The sequence below is a fragment of the Corapipo altera genome, unplaced genomic scaffold (assembly GCF_003945725.1).
Source record: "Corapipo altera isolate COAL_440 unplaced genomic scaffold, ASM394572v1 164, whole genome shotgun sequence".
Lineage (NCBI taxonomy): Eukaryota > Metazoa > Chordata > Aves > Passeriformes > Pipridae > Corapipo > Corapipo altera.
In genome coordinates, this window is record NW_020884969.1 from 373684 (window position 1) to 394114 (window position 20431).

The 20431-nt window shown below is 47.2% G+C and overlaps 1 protein-coding gene across 4 annotated transcripts in view; it reads right to left on the minus strand.

Annotated features, from left to right (window-relative positions):
- Nucleotides 1-933: 933 nt before the first annotated feature.
- MTMR9 (myotubularin related protein 9) overlaps nt 934-20431 on the minus strand; it is a 25585-nt gene continuing 6087 nt past the window's right edge. The window contains exons 4-11 of one of the 4 annotated variants that reach the window (XR_003531187.1): nt 17316-17489; nt 15450-15667; nt 14366-14527; nt 12169-12310; nt 10772-10992; nt 9150-9301; nt 8190-8749; nt 934-2058 (exon numbers count right to left, since the gene is read on the minus strand). Coding sequence is in view for 1 of the 4 variants with exons in the window: in XM_027665107.1 (XP_027520908.1) it covers nt 8586-8749; nt 9150-9301; nt 10772-10992; nt 12169-12310; nt 14366-14527; nt 15450-15667; nt 17316-17489 (1233 nt within the window). In the remaining 3 variants the exon portion in view is untranslated. Of the gene's footprint in view, nt 2059-4967; nt 8750-9149; nt 9302-10771; nt 10993-12168; nt 12311-14365; nt 14528-15449; nt 15668-17315; nt 17490-20431 lie in introns of those variants that run through there. The other 3 variants (XR_003531186.1, XR_003531185.1, XM_027665107.1) reach the window with 3 other exon arrangements.

Sequence of the window (20431 nt, forward strand, 5' to 3'; positions counted from 1 at the left end):
GGATCACACCAGGATGGCAGGAGTGGTTCCATAAACCATTCCCTTCCTCCAGCACCGAGCCAGCACTTGGAGCATTAAACTGGCGTGGAATCAGCAGGATGGAGTGAGCAGAAAGCTGGCCCTGAACCACCCCATCCTCTGGGTTCAGCTGGAATCCAAGGCCTCCCTGATACAGCCCAGCTGGAAAACCCTCCTCCCAAAGCTGAGGAGGTTGCCAGCTCACGGGAAAGAACACAAAGCCCTGCAAGATAAAAAAGGTAAAACCAAGGACAGAGGTAGGAATGTCAGGCAGCAGCTCCAAGGGGCAAGAGAAAAACCATCAATATGGGAAGGCAAAAAATCCTAAAGAGAAGAAAACTCAAGCACAGATGGGTGGATGCTCCAATCCAAAAACCAGCTGAGGGTGATCCTCCCACCCAGAGAGCACCAATGTGGGCAGCAAGGACACCCTGGGTGTCTTTCTCTGGTCAGCACAGCCTTGGAGCTCACTAAGCCAGGTTGGACAGGGCTTGGAGCAACCTGGGATAGTGGAAGGTGTCCTTGCCCACGGCACGAGGTTGGAACAAGATGATCTTTAAGGTCCCTTCCAACCCAAACCATTCTGTGATTCTATGACAGTCCTCACCCATGTGTATCCTAGAATTAAGCTGGAAAAGACCTCCAAGATCACTGAGTGCAATTGTTCTCCCAGCACTGCCAAGGCCATGACTAAACCATGTCTCCAAGTACCACATCCACATCTACTGCTTCCCTGGGCAGCTTGTTCCAGTCCTGCTCAGAGAATCTCTGTGCATGTCAAGATATGCTCCAAAAAATGCTCTATGGAGAGAGAGAGAGTTACAGGCTACTGAGAAGTTTGTATGGTTTGTATTTTTCATGTTATCTGGGTTTTAAGGTTTTGTGAGTTTGTCTGTTGTTTAGATTTCTTTTTTTTTTTTAAAATAATATAAATCCATGTCCGAAAGACTTAAAACATAAAAAACCAACCTGAAGTTCAGTAACAGACTAATGAGGGAATATTGGGAATGCAAATCAAGGGGAAGAGAGCACGACATGTTCCAACAAGCTGCTCTGCCTCTCAAGGCCATAATGAGAGGGAAGAAAAAGTCACATCTGGGCTGGGTATTGAGGTTTCTCAGCAGAAAGAAATCCAGGGAGCTGAAAACAGGGAGAGAGGGCAGCAAAAGGCTGATTTTAACTCAGAAGGGGAACAGCTTGATCCTCACAGCACATTACCCACCTCCCTCACTCAGACACCCTGGAACAGCAGCTGGGTTACAGATTTAGGGATGCTCCTGATTTGGAGAGCAACATATGCAGCCAGTCCCTGAGGGATCTGATTCCTCAGCAGTTGATCCCATTTCTTCCTGTCTCAAACAGTTCCAAAACTGCAACAAATTTAACATGGTGTCACCCAGGACCAGGAGAAGCCCCAGACCATTCCCACCCTCCAGGAGGGGCAGTTTATTAACACACAGTAAACTGGAAATTCCTGAGCATCCTTTGTAGAGCCTGTGGTGAGGGACTTCTCCATGCTGGGACTCTGAGCACTGCCAGGATGGTGACCAGGGTTGTTGGGAATGACTTCTGCTGCTGGGAATCTCCATCAGCAGACAAGCACTGTCCATCCTCTCCTAGGCAGCCATGGTGGCTCTAAGAGTGTTCCTGTCACTCTCCCCACTCTACACCACTGCCTTTTTCCTCCCCTTTCCCATGGAGCATCCAGAAGTGCTGCTTGTTCAAAGCTTTCAGAAACAGCCTCTCCCAGAACCTCAGGCTTGATCTCCCTCCCATCCCCTCCTACACATTCTGTGGGGTTTTGTGGTCTCATCCTGCTCCCCTCTGCCCTTGCTGAACTTGCACCCACTGTGCTTGGATAGCTGAGGGAAAGAAGCTCTTCCCAGCCTTTCAGGACACCTGGAGACACAGCAAAGGTCTTGCCATAGGGATGTGCTGTCCCTGTGGTTCCTTGGTGAAGTGACTCACTTGAGATGACACCAGCAATCCTGTGGCAGTGGCAGGACCGGGACTTCACTCTCCCAAATCCCAGTCTGGTGCCTAAAACAATAAAAATAAAAAAGGAATTGTTCTTCCAGTCTACGTGAGGATCCAGCTGCAGTGACAGTCTAAGATGACAGCTCATTAAGCCATAAAATCATGGAATGGTTTGGGATGGAAGGGAGCTTAAAGCTATTTCATTCCAATCCCCTGCCATGGGCAGGGACATTTTCCACTATCCCAGGTTGCTCCAAGCCTCCAAGCAGTTCTCTGTTTAAAACAAAAAGCCCAAACTCTAAAACAACCCTTATTCCTGCCAGGAAGTTTTTATTCCATACCATCAAGGATTTACAAGCCAAAAGGAAATGTTGCACTTACTTTGCTGGGACATCACAAGTGTTTTTCATGTCAGGAAAGAGACCATCCTGGATGGTACCACCTCCAACTGGGATGTGCAGTCCTGGAAACTGGGCGTGTACCTTCCTAAGCTGTAACAAACCTGAGTTTAGTAACTAAACCAGTGTTTTTAAGACTGGTGTAACACACATCTCACCACAGTGAGTCTGTGTGTCACACAATCACAGAATGGGATGGGTTGGAAGGGACCTTAAGCTCATCCAGTTCCAACCCTTGCCATGGGCAGGGACATCTTCCACTATCCCAGGTTGCTCCAAGCCCCATCCAACCTGGCCTTGGACACTTCCAGGGATCTAGGGGCAGCCACAGCTTCTCTGGGCAACCTGTGCCAGGGCCTCACCACCCTCACAGACAGCAATTCCTCTCCAATGTCCCATCTATTCCTGCCCTCTGGCAGTGGGAAGCCATTTCCTGCATCCTGTTACTCCATCCCTTGTCCCAAGTCCCTCTCGAGATCTCCTGGAGCCCCTTTAGGCTCTGGAAGGGGCTCTAAGTTCTCCCTGGAGCCTTCTCTACTCCAGGTGAACACTCCCAGCTCTCCCAGCCTGGCTCCAGAGCAGAGGGGCTCCAGCCCTCAGAGCATCTCTGTGGCCTCCTCTGGACTCTCTCCAGCAGTTCCACGTCCTTGTGCTGTTGTTCCCCAGGGCTGGAGGCAGCTCTGCAGGTGGGGTCTCACCTGAGGGGGCAGAGGGGCAGAATCTCCCCCTCCCCTGCTGCCCACACTGTGGGATGAGCCCAGGACATGGGGGGTTTCTGGGCTGGGAGTGCCCATGGCTGGGGCATGTCCAGCCTGTCACCCACCAGCACTCAAAGTCCTTCTCCCCAGGGCTGCTCCATCTGTTCATCCCCAGCCTGGACCCAGGGTTGCCCCAACTCAATGCAGTGGTTCGGTTGTTTGCCAGCGCTTTCACATACTGAGGGAGCAGATTTGGAGCTTTAGGAGCAAACCCTCCATTAGCTGAGCTGCAGCATCAGATAAAGTATCTGAATCCATCAGCAACACCCTCACAGCAGAACATCAAAGGATCATCAGCTCAGCTCTGAAAGACAAATGCCAGGGGCTTGTCATGACATTCCCACAGCAGGGGAAGCTGTGAGCAGCCAACACAGCCCAGCATCACCGAGTTCCAGCCCATGTGCAATGGTAAATCCTCCTCATTGTCTTCTCTCACTGCTTGGGGGAAAAATAGGCAGCATGGAAGACAGTCCTGCAGTGGTACTAAATAATAACACTTGGGTTCTCAAAACAGAAATGCCAATAGTCTCAAAAAAAAAAGAGAAGTTGAATAAAACCAAATTTCAACACTTGGTCAGATGGACTCCTGATACATGAAGTGTCCAAGGCCAGGTTGGATGGGGCTTGGAGCAATCTGGGATAGTAGAAGGTGTTCCTGCTCATGGAGCTCTATGATCTTTAAGGTCCCTTCCAACCCAAACCATTCTATGATTCTCTAGTTATTTTCTCCCTCCCCTCCTAAAATCAAGCTTAACCCAGATCAGGCTGCCTGATCACAACTGAAAGTATTTTAAATAGACCTACTCTGTTTCAGCTGGGACTTTTGGAAACGTTTTGCAAATAGAGGGACTGAAAATCAATCTTTTCATATCAAAACCTTCAGCACCTTTCCCTGTGTTATCACACAGGGCTGCACACACACCTCCAGTCTCCATCTGCTCCAACACCAAAAGCCACAAAAACTCATCACCTTCCCAAGGAGTTGCAGAGACCACAGATGACACTGCAGAGAAACAGAGAGCCCAGTGGTTCCCAGACTACTGACTCATCAACAGGGAGAGATCCAGGAGCTTCCACAGTTCCCAGCCTCCATTTCCCAAGAGCTGTTTAGTCTTTTTTTGTTCCTCCCCCTGGCAAGTGCACCAGGGTACCCCCACCTCCCTTAAAAACAACAGGTAACTGTGACCTCAGGTCTATGGATGGACTTCATAGTCACAGAACAGTTTAGGTTGGAAGGAACCTTAAAAACCATCTCATTTCAACTCCCTGCCTTGGGTAGGGACACCTCCCATTCTCCCAGGTTGCTCCAAGCCCTGTCCAACCTGGCCTTGGATGCTTCCAGGGATGGAGCAGCCACAGCTTCTCTGGGCAACCTGTGCCAGGGCCTCCCCACCCTCACAGGGAAGAATTTCCTCTCAATATCTAACCTAAATCTCCTCTTTTAGTTTAAAACCATTCCCCCTTTTGTCACCATCTCCCTTCAGCAGGGCTTTGTTTCAGTCCAATACCCTTTCCCTCTGAATACCCCTGCCTCTCTGCCTTTGGAGAGATCAATACCAGCAAAAAACCCTGGCCAAGCTAATTATTTATCCATCGTGTTCAGAGCTGGTGTCCAAGGACCAAAACCTTGCTATCAGAGCTCTGCCAGCCACTCACAGCCTCAGGGTCTCAACCTTCTCCTTCCATCCCTCTTCTACCATCACAGAATCTCTTCAGCTGTAAAATAAAACACACTTGAGCTGAAAAGAGCTAAAATTTCAGGCAAGAACTCACATCCAGGTCACACACACACAGTGGGAAGCAGACGCCACACCAATAAAGATTCAGCACTATAATTAAAGAACTTTTTAGTCTTCAAGATTTTAATTTAAACAGACACATCTACTATGTTCTCACATATCTACAGCAAAGTTTACAGCCCCTTTGTATCTGTTTTTCTCCCCCCAAATGGTTGAACACTGAGCCATGATCTTTTGTCCTCAGATTTGTTACCTTTTTTTTGCAATATATTCCATACCACAGCAGCTGGGGTTCTGTACACACACAGCATACACCTAAAATAGCACAACTCCCAGCCCTGCTATTGCAATTTTTACAAGAAAAATCAAGACTGATGCAGCAGCCAAGTCCAAATAGCAATTCCAGATGTTGGGACAGCAGTGCACTCATCACTTGAGTTGGCAGCAGTGAACAGATACAGAGCACACACCACACAGTGCTGCTATCACAAAATACAGGGAGTGCTGGGATACACCTTCCCTCCTCCCACAGGAGCCTGGACACACAAGAGCACTTCCCAAGGCTGGAGCAAAGCACACATGAGACACCAAAATGCTGTACAGTGCAATTTGAAGTTCTATCCTATGCAACAGGAGTGCACTTCAACCAGTGCCACATTCAAGAGTTAGATCAATACAATCAAAATATTGAAGGTAAATAATTCCCTTATGAAAACTGTGCAAGTTAGTTCCTTTTCCCTTCTTCTTTTTTTCTTTTGGTAAATGGCAGTGTCCTCATTGACTGACCCCAAAATTTGGAGGTGGGGCCCTCAGTGTCCAGCTTGTTCCACAATTAGTGTGTGCAAAAGAGCAGAAGCAGGGGGTCAGCAGGGGTGTAAGGCAGTGGCACAGGGAAGAGCCAGAGCTGGGCACTGCCACAGCACCTGGAGCTTGGGAAGACACTGGGAATCTGCAATGGGGGTGTCAGGGACTTCAGGGGGCAGGTGTCCCCCTCTAAGAGGGGGCAAATCCAACATCAATATTAAATACGTGATTAAATATGGGAGACAAGCAGGAAAGCAAAGAATCGGAGTGTTCCACTGTGTTTCACACCAGCAGCCACCAGATTGGTGCCTGGGAAACACTGGGAATGAATGGAAAGGTTAAAGGAGAACATGGAAGCAGTCTGACACAAGAGCTCTGTGAACTGTCCTCTCCCAGGAGGAGCTAAAACATCACATCGTGTCTCAACTCCATCACCTGCAACACCTCACAGGGCTGCTCCAGGTAACCTGTTTGCAGGGACAGGAATTATGGAATGAACTGCTGGAGCTGCTCAGGGTGACCCCAGCACTTCCACATAAAGGCTGGGATCCACCAAGCCAAGGCACACACAGCACTTGGGTGTGGATTCAGCCCTGAGACACAAGTGGAGGATGGATTAAATGCCAGCTCAGAGGGAATGTGCTGCCTTTTGTTGGCTGTCACAGCTGGTTTCCCAATTTCCTGGGATGCCTGCAGTTTGTAGGAGAGGCTGGAGGAGCCAGGCAATTAGATCCCAAAAAACCCCATCTCTGCTTCTCTATTATTTAGCTCAATCTATAATTACCGTGTTAGGAAATTGCATAACCTTTAAGGGTGTTTTATGTATAGCCTATTACAGGGAAAACAGTGCCTTCTGAATCCTTCCCATCTGGTTGGGGATAATGGATTTCAGATGTAGAAATCCTGAACTGGGCAGGGAAACACCACCCAGGGAGGTGCAGATCCCACAGACATGATTTTAAAGGGTGAACAGTCATTTTAAAGGGCTTATATTAACGACATACCCAGAGGTATCTCCAGCAGCCAGATTTGGAGGTGGGAAGAGGGAACAACCAAATTGTGCCTCCCCTGTGATGCAGGACAGATCACCCTGAGCAGCATTCCCTGTGTCAGACTTGATTTAGTGAACAAAACCATCACTCTCCAAACCTAGAAAGAAATGAGTGTTACAAGCAGGGAGAATTACTTTTCTGCCTTCAGTGGCTTAAAAGGGATCTCGGTATTTTTTCATGACTTTAGGGCTAAGTTTAGGTTAATCAAGAAGAAAAGAATTAAAGAAATAAAGAGTGAACGAAAGGCATTAAGGTAGCACTTAATCACTATAACATAATTTTATATTGTTTCCTTGGTTATAGGATTTCCTTAGAATATATTTAGTGGCCACATGATTTTTGCAGATCACTCTCCAGCTGCTTCTACAACAACTAAAGATCCTGCAGTTTTACATTTATCTGTGTGAAAGTGGCTTTTAAATAAAGGCAGCTTCATTCCCCAAACTGGAAGCTCAACAGTTTCCAAAGAGAACACCACTGACCTCCTGCAGCTCCATTTCAGAAACAGCAAGATTTCTGGATAATCCCAGCCACATGTGCTGCTGTTAATTCAACTCTTCTCAGTCCTGTCCATCCATGGAATTGAGCTGAGAAAATGAGTATTTCAGACCTACTCTTACCTGTCTTTTGAAAGCAGAAAAAAAACTGCTAAAGAAAACTCTAATTTCATAAAAGTAGATTGAAGTCGCAGAAACAGGAAGAGCAGCTACAAAATACAAAGTTAAATGGAAAAAAAAAGCTTATCCCTAAAGTCTTTAAGTAATTTTAGCAGCTACAAGTCATCTAAACTCTGAGCATTTCTGTAGTGTGATGGCCCCTTAATCTGCAGCAGATCTGTGAGGTCACTTGAACTTCCAACTCCTGCTTTTTTGATGTTTCACAACATGGATATAAGAGCACAAGAGGGAAAAGCACATCAGCTGGAGCAGAAGTGCTTTGATGAGCTGTAGATGCAACGCTGTGAACCTGGCCAGGTGTCCAAACCCAGCCAGGGGACTTGGAAATTCCAAGAAGGCAGCTTGGATCTGGGTAAAAGGACAGCTCTGAGCCCCTGTTCTGCAAGTGAACACCTCCAGCAGCTACCAAACCTTTTTGTTTTCCAGGCAGAATAAAAGAAGCTTGTTATTACTTAGGAGATATTTATCCATGAGGGACAATTCCACCTGGAAGTCATGGCTTAAACATTAGCAGCAGAATCCCTACTTCAGTTCTGTATTGCACTGAAAAGTCTTGCTCTGGTTTGGTATTTAAATTTCTGCTCCCAAGCCAATGCTGAACACAAAAACCCAAGTGTCAGATGTGAAGGCTACTGAGAGGATTGTGTAGACTGGCAGAAACTGTAGTTAGATTTTAACAATTTCTAGTTTTTCTAGGAAACTAAAGAACTAAGCTGCCTTACCTACTCTTGGAGAGAAAAGGTGCTTTCAGACAAAATGCCTTTACCTATCTATGTAGAAGTCTGTATTTTAATCCTGTGAGTGTTTAGAGAGTTCAACAAACCCAGACAAAGTTCAAAATAAATTGGAGACATCCTGTCTCTTGGCCCATCCTGGTCATCCACACAGTTGGAGGTAAAGAGTTCCAGCTCCTGCTGACACTGTACACAATGTTGAGACAGAGAAGCGGCCAAGAGAGGACACTGTGCCCAGCTGTGTCTTCTGTAAACAAAACAAAAATCCCTCCCAGGAGAGCAGGGAGGTTCATAGTGTGAAGGTTTCAGCAGTGGGAGGGCTGAGGGCAGCTGGGCCCAAGGGCTCAGCAACACATGCACTTTTCCATGTTCAGTCTTTAGTGTAGAGGAGGCTGGAAAGGAAGGACCTGAGGCAAATCCCCGGTAGCTCACAAGTTGTGCTGCGCCCTCGCAGCCGCCTCCAGCTCTGCCAGCTGCCTCCTCAACACCTTCACCTTGTCCTGGAGTTCCTTGTTGTATTTTATAATCTTCACCATTTCTTCTTGGGCTTCCTCCAGGTACTGGGAAGGCCTGTTCCACCGGAGGAAAACACCTGAAAGCCCAGGGCAGACAGGTCACGAGGGTTTCTTGTTACAAGGAGTTCATATTCCATCAGTTTACAAATTCTTCCCTTGCCCTCCCCCCTAAATAGCCATTAAAAATACTGACCCTCCTCTCCAAGTTCACCATTCTATTAAACAGGGTTAATAAAAGGAAAAATGAAGGGGTTCCATTCTTTTCCTCATGTCCTCATCAGACCCATCCATGTCTCCCCGTTTCCACGACAGCCCACTTTGCTTCACTGTTACCAACTCTTCAGCACCCATGGGATGGAGAAAGTTCCTGCAGCAGGGAACCCACTGCACATGGATTATCCAAAAAGGTCAGGAGAAGCTTTACAAGCAGTCCCAAAGCAGATATTGTCTGCAACAGGAAGAGCAAGCCTGGCTTACCTGCCCAGAGCTGCAGGCTCTGTGGGGCCACGGCGGGCCAGATGACCAAGCTGTTGGCCTCGTAAATGGGATTCTGGAATTTGCTCAGCTCTTCATTCCTGTTCACCCAGGACCACAGGGACATGGTCTTTTGAGGCAGCTTCAGTTTAGCCCTAAGAAACCCACAGGAGCAAGTTAGTTTTGTACACTTTGATCCATAAAGACTGTTTTAGTCAGAACCACACAGACTAGAAGGCCACAAGTTTCTCAACATGCCACTAGCCCAGATAATTCAGGACAATCCCTTCAGTACCTCTCACCATCATGGCACAGGGTGCAAACCTAAAGCAATTTACTCAACCTGGCTGATTACCATTAGTTTTGAATAAAAGATGGGGAAATAACATTTATAAGTTGTGTGGAAGTTGACTGTCTCCTGTCCAGGTGAAGGATCAGTCACCTCCCCACAGTGGTTCGAGTGCCAGGTTTTGAAAGGGATTGAATTCCTGTGTTAAGGCAGAGCTGGGAAGTGGGATGGGTCTGCACCAGGGAACGATGGAAATGGAATTCCTGAGTAGATAAAAGCAGTGTTACTGCTGGAATTGTGCAATGGGCACATCTGACAGGTCCCTCTGGTGGCAGGAAGGATCTAAGCACACAGGGCAAGCAGTGCTGTTTTCCTGGGGCAACTCCACCACAAGGAGTTACACAGGGATCTCTATTCCTTAGATTGCAGCAAACATCCTGCCTGCACTAGCAAATTGAACTGCCAGCCAGGAGGAGATTCACCATCCCTGTGAATGCTTCAGACAGCACAAGCTTCACATCAGACTTCAAACCCTGTCTGTGCTCTCAGGCTGACGGGCTCGAATGTGACAGGCAGGTTATTACATGTAACATCCAATACTCTTCCAAATTCCATCTTATTGGTTTCAAGTCTAACTTGGTTTTGCAGATGACTAGTTCAGCAGCCCTGCAGAAGGCAGCAGAGTCTCTTTTAAGCCAAGATAAAGGGCAGAGAGGTTTATAGGAAGCTTTAAATTGCCTTCCTTATCTGTAATATCAGTTCGGTTTTTCCCTTCATGTTCAGTTAAGCAGGAGACCATCAGACATGGTCTTATTGGAGTCAGGAGTCCTGAGGGCAGAACTGTTAACCTCAAAACAGGAATCCAACCTCAAAACAGGAATCTAAACCTCTCTGACAGCTGTGGGAGGCTCCAGCCCTCCCCCCTCTTTGCTACTCCCAGCAGCCCCACTCAGGGCTGGACCTGGAGGTGTCAGGACCACCAGGCTACAGAGTAATGTTCCTCCCTGACAGGTAAGGACCAGACTTGCCAGCTGCGGCTTCTGATGCCTTGACCTTCTCCTCCAGGCCTGCACGGGCAAGTTTGCTTCCCACAGCCATGACTCACGTCAAACTCCAGCTGTTTATTCTTTTATGGAAGAGTTTCTGTGTAAGAGACTATATAAAGTGGGGATGGGTGGGGATTTTTGGCCAGGTTGGAGCAACCTGGTCTAGTAGAAGGTCCCTGCCCAGGGCAGGGAGTTGGAACGAGATGATCTTTAACGTCTCTTCCAACCCAAACCATTCCATGATTTTTTTGTCACACACACAAGGGTTCAAATCAAGCATCCTTACCAACCTTTCACTTTCATTGTTTCCCAGGAAAGTCCCAAACTGGGAAGCATAAGCATGTTCAAAGAGCATGATGAGGAACTGTTCATTGAACTCGAAGGAGCAAGGGAACTGCCGAAGGATCTGCCACACACAGTCCAGGAAGAGCAGGAACACCGGGGCCTCCCACTTCTGTTTGCTGTTGGAATAGGCTGACTGGGCACAGCGCTGCTGGAAAGGGTGACCAGCCTGTGGGAATCAGAGGAAGCATCACACACAAAGCAGTGGAATGTGGGTACATGTAGCAAAAAAGACCTTACAGACAGTCCATGTGACCGTGCTGCTATTGCTCAGGCATCCAGTAACAAGCTGCTGGTAACCCTGTGCTGGCACTGCTGAGGCCTCACCTTAAACCCTGGGGTTAGTTTTGGGTCCCTCATGACAAGAAAGACATTGAGGGGCTGGAGCGTGTCCAGGGAAGGAAATGAATTTGGGGAAGGGGCTGGAGCACCAGGAGCAACTGAGGGAGCTGGGGGGGCTCGGCCTGAAAAAAGGAGGCTCGGGGGGACCTTCTGGCTCTTTGCAACTCCCTGACAGGAGGGGGGAGCCAGGGCGGGGTCAGGCTCTGCTCCCAGGGAACAAGGGACAGGATGAGAGGAAATGGCCTCACACTGTGCCAGGGGAGGGTTAGACTGGGTATTAGGAAAAATTTCTTCATGAAGATGGTTGGCCAGCCCTGGCACAGCTGCTTAGGGCAGCGGTGGAGTCCCCATCTCTGGAGGGATTTAAAAGCCATATGGATGTGGCACTTGGGGACATGGGTCAGTGGTGGCCTTGGCAGTGCTGGGGAATGGCTGGACTCAATGACCTTAGAGGGCTTTTCCACCCCTAACAATTCTGTGATTCTGTGACCAATTTGCCTGCCTTTCCCAGGCTGTGTGAACAGTCCTGTATTTGATCAGGGAATGTGACCAAGAACAAACTAGTGTGGGTGTACTGAGGGGCCAGACTGCAAAGGTACAAAGAGCAGAACTAAGGTTTTGTGGTTTAGTCTGAACAAGGCTCTGAAGAGATGGAAGAGATGGAACCTGGTCTGGGGGAAGGCGTCCCTGCCCATGGCAGGAGGGTGGAACGAGATGATCTTTAAGGTCTGTTCCACCCCAAACCATTCTGTGGTAAGAGATGTCCACCCTGAGCACACAAAACAGGCAGCTCCCCAAACCCAAAAAACTGCCAGGAGAGGCAGAGGCCCCACAAAGTGCCAGAGGTACAAATGACTCAGGGAATGATGCTGCTCTGAGGACAAAGGCTGTTCACACCAAGCAGGGCTGCAACAAGGCCCAACCTGTTTGCTGCCTCTCAGGCTATTTCCCAATCCAGCTGTCACTGGAACAGATTGCCCTTTTGTTCAGAGGTGTTTCTTACCTGCAGCCACTCCCTCACAACAAGAGACTCAAAGCCACGGATGGTCCTGCACCTTGGATCCAGGATAATCTGGGCCAGAGAAGTGACCTGGAGTGTGGAATCAGTTCCTTCAGTCCCATGGACTAACACTGATGCACCTTCCCTGGGAAAGAAAGAGGTGGGAAGGGACAAGAGTATGAATGAGCAGAACACATCCCAAGGGCATACACATCCCAGTGGATGCCACTACATCCCATGGACACCAGTGCTGACAATGCTGAGGTTTTGCTGGCTCTTTACCACCACATCCCTTAAGGAAGCATCCCACCTTCTCACCTGGGTCCTCACCAACACTAACCAGAGCTCTGCATCATGAAAGGCTCAGTTTCTTGCTAAGCAGTCTGGAAATCCAGGTTCTTTGTCCTGATCTCACTGGGAGATCTCCTTTGTGGTTCTCACTCTTTTGGATTGGTACCCCTGTGAGTTATAGCTGGGAAATGCAGCTCAAAATGAGCTTGTGTCATTCACCGTTTTGCTCATTACTCTCAAATCTTCCCATAAGCACTGAAATGAAGATGTATCACCACCCAGATGCTCTGAAAATCAGTATTACGAGGTTCTTGCTCAAACCTGGGTTTAATTTGGGCCTCAGCTGAGGTTCTCTACTACTTCCTGAAAAGAGGTCAGAGCCAGGTGGGGGTCGGTCTTTTCTCCCAGGTAACAAGTGACAGGACAAGAGGAAACAGCCTTAAGTTGCAACAGTGGAGGTTTAGATTGGCTGTTAGGGAAAGTATCTTCACTGAAAGAGTGGTCAGGCTTTGGATCAGGCTGTTCCAAGCCCCATCCAACCTGGCCTTGAACACTTCCAGGGATGGGGCAGCCACAGCTTCTCTGGGCAACCTGTGCCAGGGCCTCACCACTGTAATTGCACAGAAATTTTCCCTAATATCTAATCTAAACCTTCCTTTCCTACCTAATCTTAACCTTCCTCTCCTCCTCTCACAGCAGTGACAGATAAAGCACAATTCCAAAGGCTCCCAACCTATGCTCTCCTCAAAGTGGGGCACAGCAGGATAACAGTATTTTCCCCCTTTCACCTTTCAGGCCCCAGACCTTCAGGATGCTGCAGGATCTGTCCCAGTCATTCCTGCCCATGGTAAATAATGGAACCATCCCTGTCAGCTCACCTCTGACCTCCAGGCCCTGAGTGAGGCAGGTCAGGTACCTGACACAGCTCCAGGTAAACAGAAAAAGCAAAGCTGAACTTAAAAATGATGAAATCAGCCACTGTCCCAACAAGCCAGAATGGTTTCATCACTGATCTTTCTCATCGTACGCATGTAGGAAAGAATTCCAGACAAAAGTATTGATCCAGAGCAATCCTTTTCTGGCACAGTCAGTAATGAAACCAGCACTGTCAGTGCTTTCGAAAAGCACAGAGCTCACGTTTTAAATGCTCTGATGCTGTTTTACCACTAAGACAGCATTCCAGCCTGCCTGTGTGCCTGCAGAACACTTTCTCCAGCCGGTATGAAAAGCCAGGTTTTCCCTGAGTTTTGGGATAGGCTTTTCCTGCTCAGAGCCACAAATAAAACACATTTAACTCCTTCATCTGGCCTTACAAACCCTGGCACCTGACAGGGAGGTTTGGCTCTCCAGGCTGAGGTCTGAACACAAGTCAGCAGGATTTGTGACAGAAATGTCAGGTTAAGAGAGGTCATGAGCACTTAGAAGGGATGAGCAGGATTGCTTTGGGATGAAAATGTAAGAGGGGAAAAGCACTGGGCCAATTCCTGGGGAAAATAAGGAAATGCCATTGGTTTAACCTCTGTAAGTGAGGTGGGGTACTGGAAACTTTCAGCTGAAAAGAAAAAAGGACTTTTTGAAAAAAAAAAAAAAATCAACCCTGTGTCCTCTCTTTACTCTCAAACAGTATTTCAGATGGGCACATTTTAACCTAAACCTTCAATAAAGCAATCTAAATCAGATTGGTTGCATCAGACATAGGAATACACCTCAATTACATAATTTAAACCCTATTCTTAGTCGAGGTTGCCTCTCTCAGCATGATTTACTGGAGGAACATTCCTTCAGTAGGATGTTGAAACAGCATCTTGCATGGGGACGAGCCAGATCGTGGAGGGCAGTTATTAATACTTCCAGAGGTATCTAATGACAAAATGAATGAGAAACTCAAGCCTTTCTGCAAGACATTTACCTGTCAATGCACTGAGCAGCCAGACAAGCCGTGGTCAGGATCTCCTTGACATGAGTCAGCCAGTTGGAAGCTTCCAGTTTACTGAGCCAGCGGTCCATGTTGTGGGACTGGTCGTTACAAGCTTCCACCAGTTTGATGAGGCTTTCCTGCAGGATATTAAACCTTTGGGAAAAGGAAAATGTTATTGGAAACATAAGAAGTAACACAGGAACCAGGACATGGATTATTTAGTGTTCATATATTGTGGTTTATTCATTCCTCTGTTTGATGCATGTAGAGCTGTAAAATAATCAACAAAAATTTAAGTTCAAGTAAAAACTTCAGAAGCAAAACCAAATACTTCAAAGTAACAGCCAGGAAATTCCTAAATTAACTCCTCAGGAGCTGGCCTACAGAGTGATGAGAGGAGTGACTGCTTTCCAATAGCTCCAGTTAACATTACTGCACATCTGTGTAGAAGGATTTCCCAAAATTAAGGTTGAGAGAAGTTCAACAAGGCCAGGCTAAAAGTCTGTTTAATTTAGTAACTTGTCTCCAAAAGATCAAACAATATTAGATGTCCAGTGAAAAGTACCAGCTCATAGAATCACAGACTGGTTTGGGATGGAAGAGATCTTAAAGTTCATCTCATTCCCATGGGCAGGGACTCCTTCCACTATATCCCAGGTTGCTCCAAGCCCTGTCCAACTTGGCCTTGAATGCTTCCAGGGGTGGGACAGCCATAGCTTCTCTGGGAAAATCCTCTGGATAAAACTGTGACTGCCACTGCCACAGAACAAATCCTCACCTGCAGAAGTTTTTTGGCTCCTTCCATTGCAAAGGGAACACAGGAAGGCTGGAGTGTGGCTATGGCTGGCACAGGGAGATGCCTGATGCCTGAAACCTGCAGCAGGTTGTTCAGAACAAGGAACCGAAACCCAAATAACCTTTATCATCCACACATCCTGATTTGGCCATAAAAGGAACATGACCCTGCTGACAGGAACCAGGATACACAACTCTTCTTACAGAGCAAATACTTCATGGACCAACCACAGCTCCGACAAAGCCAAGCCCAGGGCAGGGCCTGTGTGATTCCACTCACCTCTCAATACCCTTGTGAATCCTCCTCCACTGGGGATAGTGGACTTCTTGCTCAAAGCCCCCTCCTTTGGCCCTGGCCTGCTGGGCCACATTCAAGGACCTGGTGTCAATGATGTAGCCACGTTTGCCGGGCCGGAGCGAGGCGTTGATCAGCTTCTCGTCCTCCTTGCAGCGTCTCCCGTTCGTACCAGTAAGGGGTTGGCTGCTTCTCATCATGATCTGGGGAGACACAAAACCAGGAATTAGGCACTGGAAATGGAGGGAGTTCAGATTGAAAGGCACTTAGAGCTCTAAGCCTTGCCCTGAATCCTTCAGGTTTTTTTAAGTCCAAACTTTTGCAGGAACTGAACGTATTTAAAAACCAAACTAGATATCCTCAAATTGAGGATATCTGGCAGGTAAAGTTCTAAATTACAGATATCATCTTAGGGGCTTTATCCCTTTAATTATGCCTGAAATACCATCTTTGTGAAACTCTGAACTGGCTTCCTGCTGATGGCTCCTTTATAAACCTTGGAAGTGTTATAAATCCCTGGGGGTGTTCAAGGCCAGATTGAACGGGGCTTGGAGCACCCTGGTCTAGTGGAAGGTGTCCCTGACCATGGCAGGGGGTTGGAACTGGATGGTCTTTGAGGTCCCTTCCAACCCAAACCATTCTGTAATCCTGTGAAGCAAACATTTTCGGGATTGCCTTTTTTAAGGTCTCTTCCCAACTCTGTTCTTAAAACACTCAAATCATTCACATGTTAAAGATGCCTCTTAGGGACAGTTTTCCCTCATGGATAAACTAATAAACCTTAAGTCCACAGACTGATGAGCTGAGATTTCTCTTTAGCAAATGCTTTTCAATTCAGGAGATCCCCAGCAGCTCAAATGATCACTAAAATGTGAGGGCAGCCAATCAGCAACCCCAAGAACATTTGGGAATTCAGAGGCAAGAGGAGAACATGAGGGACAAAGTTACTGTCACAAGTTCAAGTGCTCTGAGCCACACACCATTATAACCCTCACACCTGAAACATGCCCAGTTTGGAGAGATAACTGAGCAAATCTTCCTCTGATGGTTTTCAGCTGAGCTGAGAAAAAGCAGAAAACACAACTGATATGGAGCTGGTGGGTGGCTGATTTTAAAGCCCCAGGTTATTAGTGAGTCAGACTAGACATCCTCGAATTCAAGGCTTACAGATCTTGGCACCAGGAGCTGAGAAGGCATTAGAGCATTTGAGGAGCCTGTATCAAGTTTAAAAGCTGCAGGTTGGACATCTCAACATCCTCAGAACTGGTTACATCAGCAAGAGACACAATTACTCAACAGTTTGATAAGAGTGCATTTCTTAATTACAGTGTATCAGTCACTCCATTAGACTCTGGCTTGTCAAAAAGCCTGTGCAACACCAAGAATTTGCTGCTCCTGAATCATGTTGCACTGCCAGGCTCAGAGAACAGCTTGTTCTGATCCTCCTACCACAGGCACAGAGCAGAAGCAGCGCTGGCTCTGCTGTCACCATGATGTGATGAGGGCCCACCACTCAGGCGGGACAGTGTGGCTCCTGCCATCCTTCCCTTGAAGCCTCTTGGCAGACAAAGCAAGTCAGGGTGCCAGCAGTGCTTTTACAAACCTCATCTTGTTCTCAACTGCTGTAAGCAAGCTCATGCCATGCACATTCCCAAACAAGCACATTAATGGCTATTTCTAGGATGGAGATGACTCATTCCATCCCCCAGAACCAGTTTCACTGCAGCCACTGAGAAAGTCGGAAAATAAACCAGGCGAACATTAACTGTGTTAATTCCAGAGCACTTTTCCATGAAGCAAACAGATCCACACACTTCCTTCAGGAACAACCAACACCCAAACCCAGCTCACCATCCCATTCTTCCTGTGGTAGTAGCTGAGGACTGGGAAGCGACTGCCGTGGCGGAACATAGCGACCTTCCGGAGCTCGTCGTCGGTGATGCATTTGGGGACAATGACAACTGGAGGGTAGGAGGGACACACAGAGAATTCCTTATTGATGCAGCTGAGACGCCACTCATCTGTCTGAAAAACACCAGAACACACAGGCTTTGGGTCAGAAAACACATTATTAGTGGTAGAGCATTAAAACCCGGGAAGAAGAACTTCCATGTGCAGGATAAGGCACACACAGAGGAATATTGGAGATCTGCTCCATCTGCACCACAGGAGAAAGCTCAGTTGTCCTTTTACCAACAATTTATAGGTCTGTTGACCCATTAATTTTCCCCCAAATCCTTGATGCTCCCTGAAAAAATCTCGTGGCAGCAGCTCCCAGACACTCATTACCCAACATGCAGATAAAGAAGTGGAGGAAATGATCAGGTGATTCTGGTTCTTGAGGTGCAGGACTTGAACAACAGTCCCCTCTCTGCTTTATCCACATCCTCAAACAGCACCAAATAAGCCCAAGTGGTCAGAAATAGGTGATTGTGGCTTTCAATTATTTCACAGGCACAGACAATGTGAGACATCCCAGAGCAGGAATGTGTTCCTACATCAGCAAATTTAGGAGGCAGAAAGGTTCATTTAGATCCAGTAACATGGGCTCAACCCTCCATCTCTGCTGAAAGAAGAGTTCACAAGACAAAGGGGGCTGAGAAAGGCAGGAATTTCCACCAACTCCAGATGTTGGAGCTGCCTTGAGGTTAAAACTGCAATTTAATACCTCCAGCTTGGTTCTTTTCCATGTGCTTAACAACAGCTCTTGCTCCTAAACTATTTTCTGGAAGCAGTAGAGCATCCAAGGCCCAAGGTGTCATCCTCAGCTCCTGTTATGTAACTTTTGAGCTTCCAAGAGCCAAACCCTTGGGAAAGAAGTGCTGAGTGTTGGCACCTTGCACCTCACAGGCACTTGGCATGAGAACTCAGGCACCTGATACCCAGGGTCAGACACAGGGCTGGGCTCCAGCTCAGGGAAGAAGGTCAACAAGGAGCTCTGCAGGAGGCAAAGACCTCACAGAAATGCCATAAAACCTCTTCTCATGTGTTCACAGGAAGTTTCAGCCAGACTAAAAGGCAGAAGGGTAAAGCAGGTAGCACAGAAAGGAAGGGAAGAGCACAAATGAACCTATAACAAGATACACAAAACCCCACCTCAATTCAGGTCTGCTGGTTTAACAAGTATTAATTGCACATTTCTGATCAGAATTAGGTCTTTCTCCCTCTTTCCTTTCTTCCAGAGGCTTGCTACCTCTTGCCATGCACCTCCTGGCTGCTACCTGCTCATATAAATCATCCTGACTGGCTCACTGCTCCAGTGGAAAACTGGGATCAATTCACAAAGGTTTTCTGGCAATGAAGTCTTTCCATCAGATCAACAAGCTGATCTGACTCACAACACTTTCAGCAGCAGGAGCTCTGAGGCCTGGGATATGTGGCACTGGAGACAGTAAAATTGTCCTTTTTAGTGGCAATCTAAGAAAAAGATGCTGGAAAAACACACATTATGTGCATCAGGATCAGCAGCAGCAGCAAGAGCAGAAATTGCTGCCTGTGTGCAGTGGCCCAGCTGGACAGTATTGCACCACAACCTTATTTCATTATTAATTAGCCTCAAAACAGCTTCTCTGAACAGCTCCAGTTTACAGAAAGCAGAGCTTCTCCCAGATGCAAAGTCAAACTGCCTCTGGCCATCAGGTTATAAGCAGAGATGAAAAGTTCTGGATCACAAAAGGGATGTGGCTGGTCACAGCTCCAGCTTTTAATGCACCGACAATGACAATTTTTATAAAATAATGCTATTTTTATAGCTTTTTTGGGGTGTCTGTGTTAATTTAAGTATAAAGGTGTAAAATCCAATTACAATGAAACAAATCTGTGTGGATCTGGAATATAAAACTGATAAATGCATTACAGGAATATAAAACTGATAAACCTCCCCTCCCCAGGATGTGGGGAAGGCAAAGCCAGAGCTCTGTGGTGTGTTTGAGCCCGGCTGTCACTGGTATCACCAGCATGAAAAGGACTGGAAGAGCATCCCCTGATTTATCTCCCACTCTGGTAATTTAACCCTGCCCAGAACCTCCTCCCCTCCCCACTTATAACAGATGATCCTGTTATGTCATCCAGTTGTAATTTACTCTTCCACGGGAAGGAGGAGGGGCCTGGCAGCAGTTGGCACCATTTGTCTTCCCTGGCACAGCTCCTCCTGCAGAGATCCCATTAACCTGTGCAGTGCCAGCTTCACACTGCTGGAGTAAACTCCATTCTTAGCTTTTTTTTTGGGGTACAGCTGTAATTTGGGAGAAAAAATGACAATTAGAACTGGAAGAGGGAGGCAGCAGCAATGTAGGTATGTGCAGCAGAGAGCCTGCAGTGGAAGGGAGGAGGGACCTCACCTTCAGCATCCCCAGGTAACTGTGTTGTGTAAAACTCAGAGAAAGCACAAAATTAACATTTAATTCTCCCAATGTGAGATCTGTTCTTTTAGGAAGCAAAAAAAGTTAAGGACAGAAGCAGCAAAGGACACTGAGCACAATGGAAAGGACTCCAAAGAAAGAAAAATGAGTACCTTCTCCTTGCAAGATTAACTCTGGGATTTCTACTTTTCTTGTCCTAGCACTTGTTTAGAGATATTGATTTCCAGAAGTCCAAGATATCCTTCATCCTAAAACTCAGAATTGCCAGGAGAGGTTGTTTTCCACAAAACAGAGGGGGTGACCCAAACCATTGTAAACTGAGCCCAAAGTCAGAAAATTGGGATTTTTTAAAAGAAGCTCCAGCAAGATAAAGCACAATTGAACCATTCAGATTCCTGAGTTCTTTCCAGCCATGAAGGGGAAAGGGAAGAGCAAAAAAGTTGAGGGAAGAAAAGAGAGAAAAAGGGGGAAGAAAAAAAGAGGAAAGCAGAGGAAAGAAAAAAGAAAAAAAGGGAAAGAAAATAGAGGGAAAAGGGGGAAAGAAAAAATAGGGAAGGGGGAGAAGAAAAAGAGGAAAGGGGGAGAAGAAAAAGAGGAAAGGGGGAG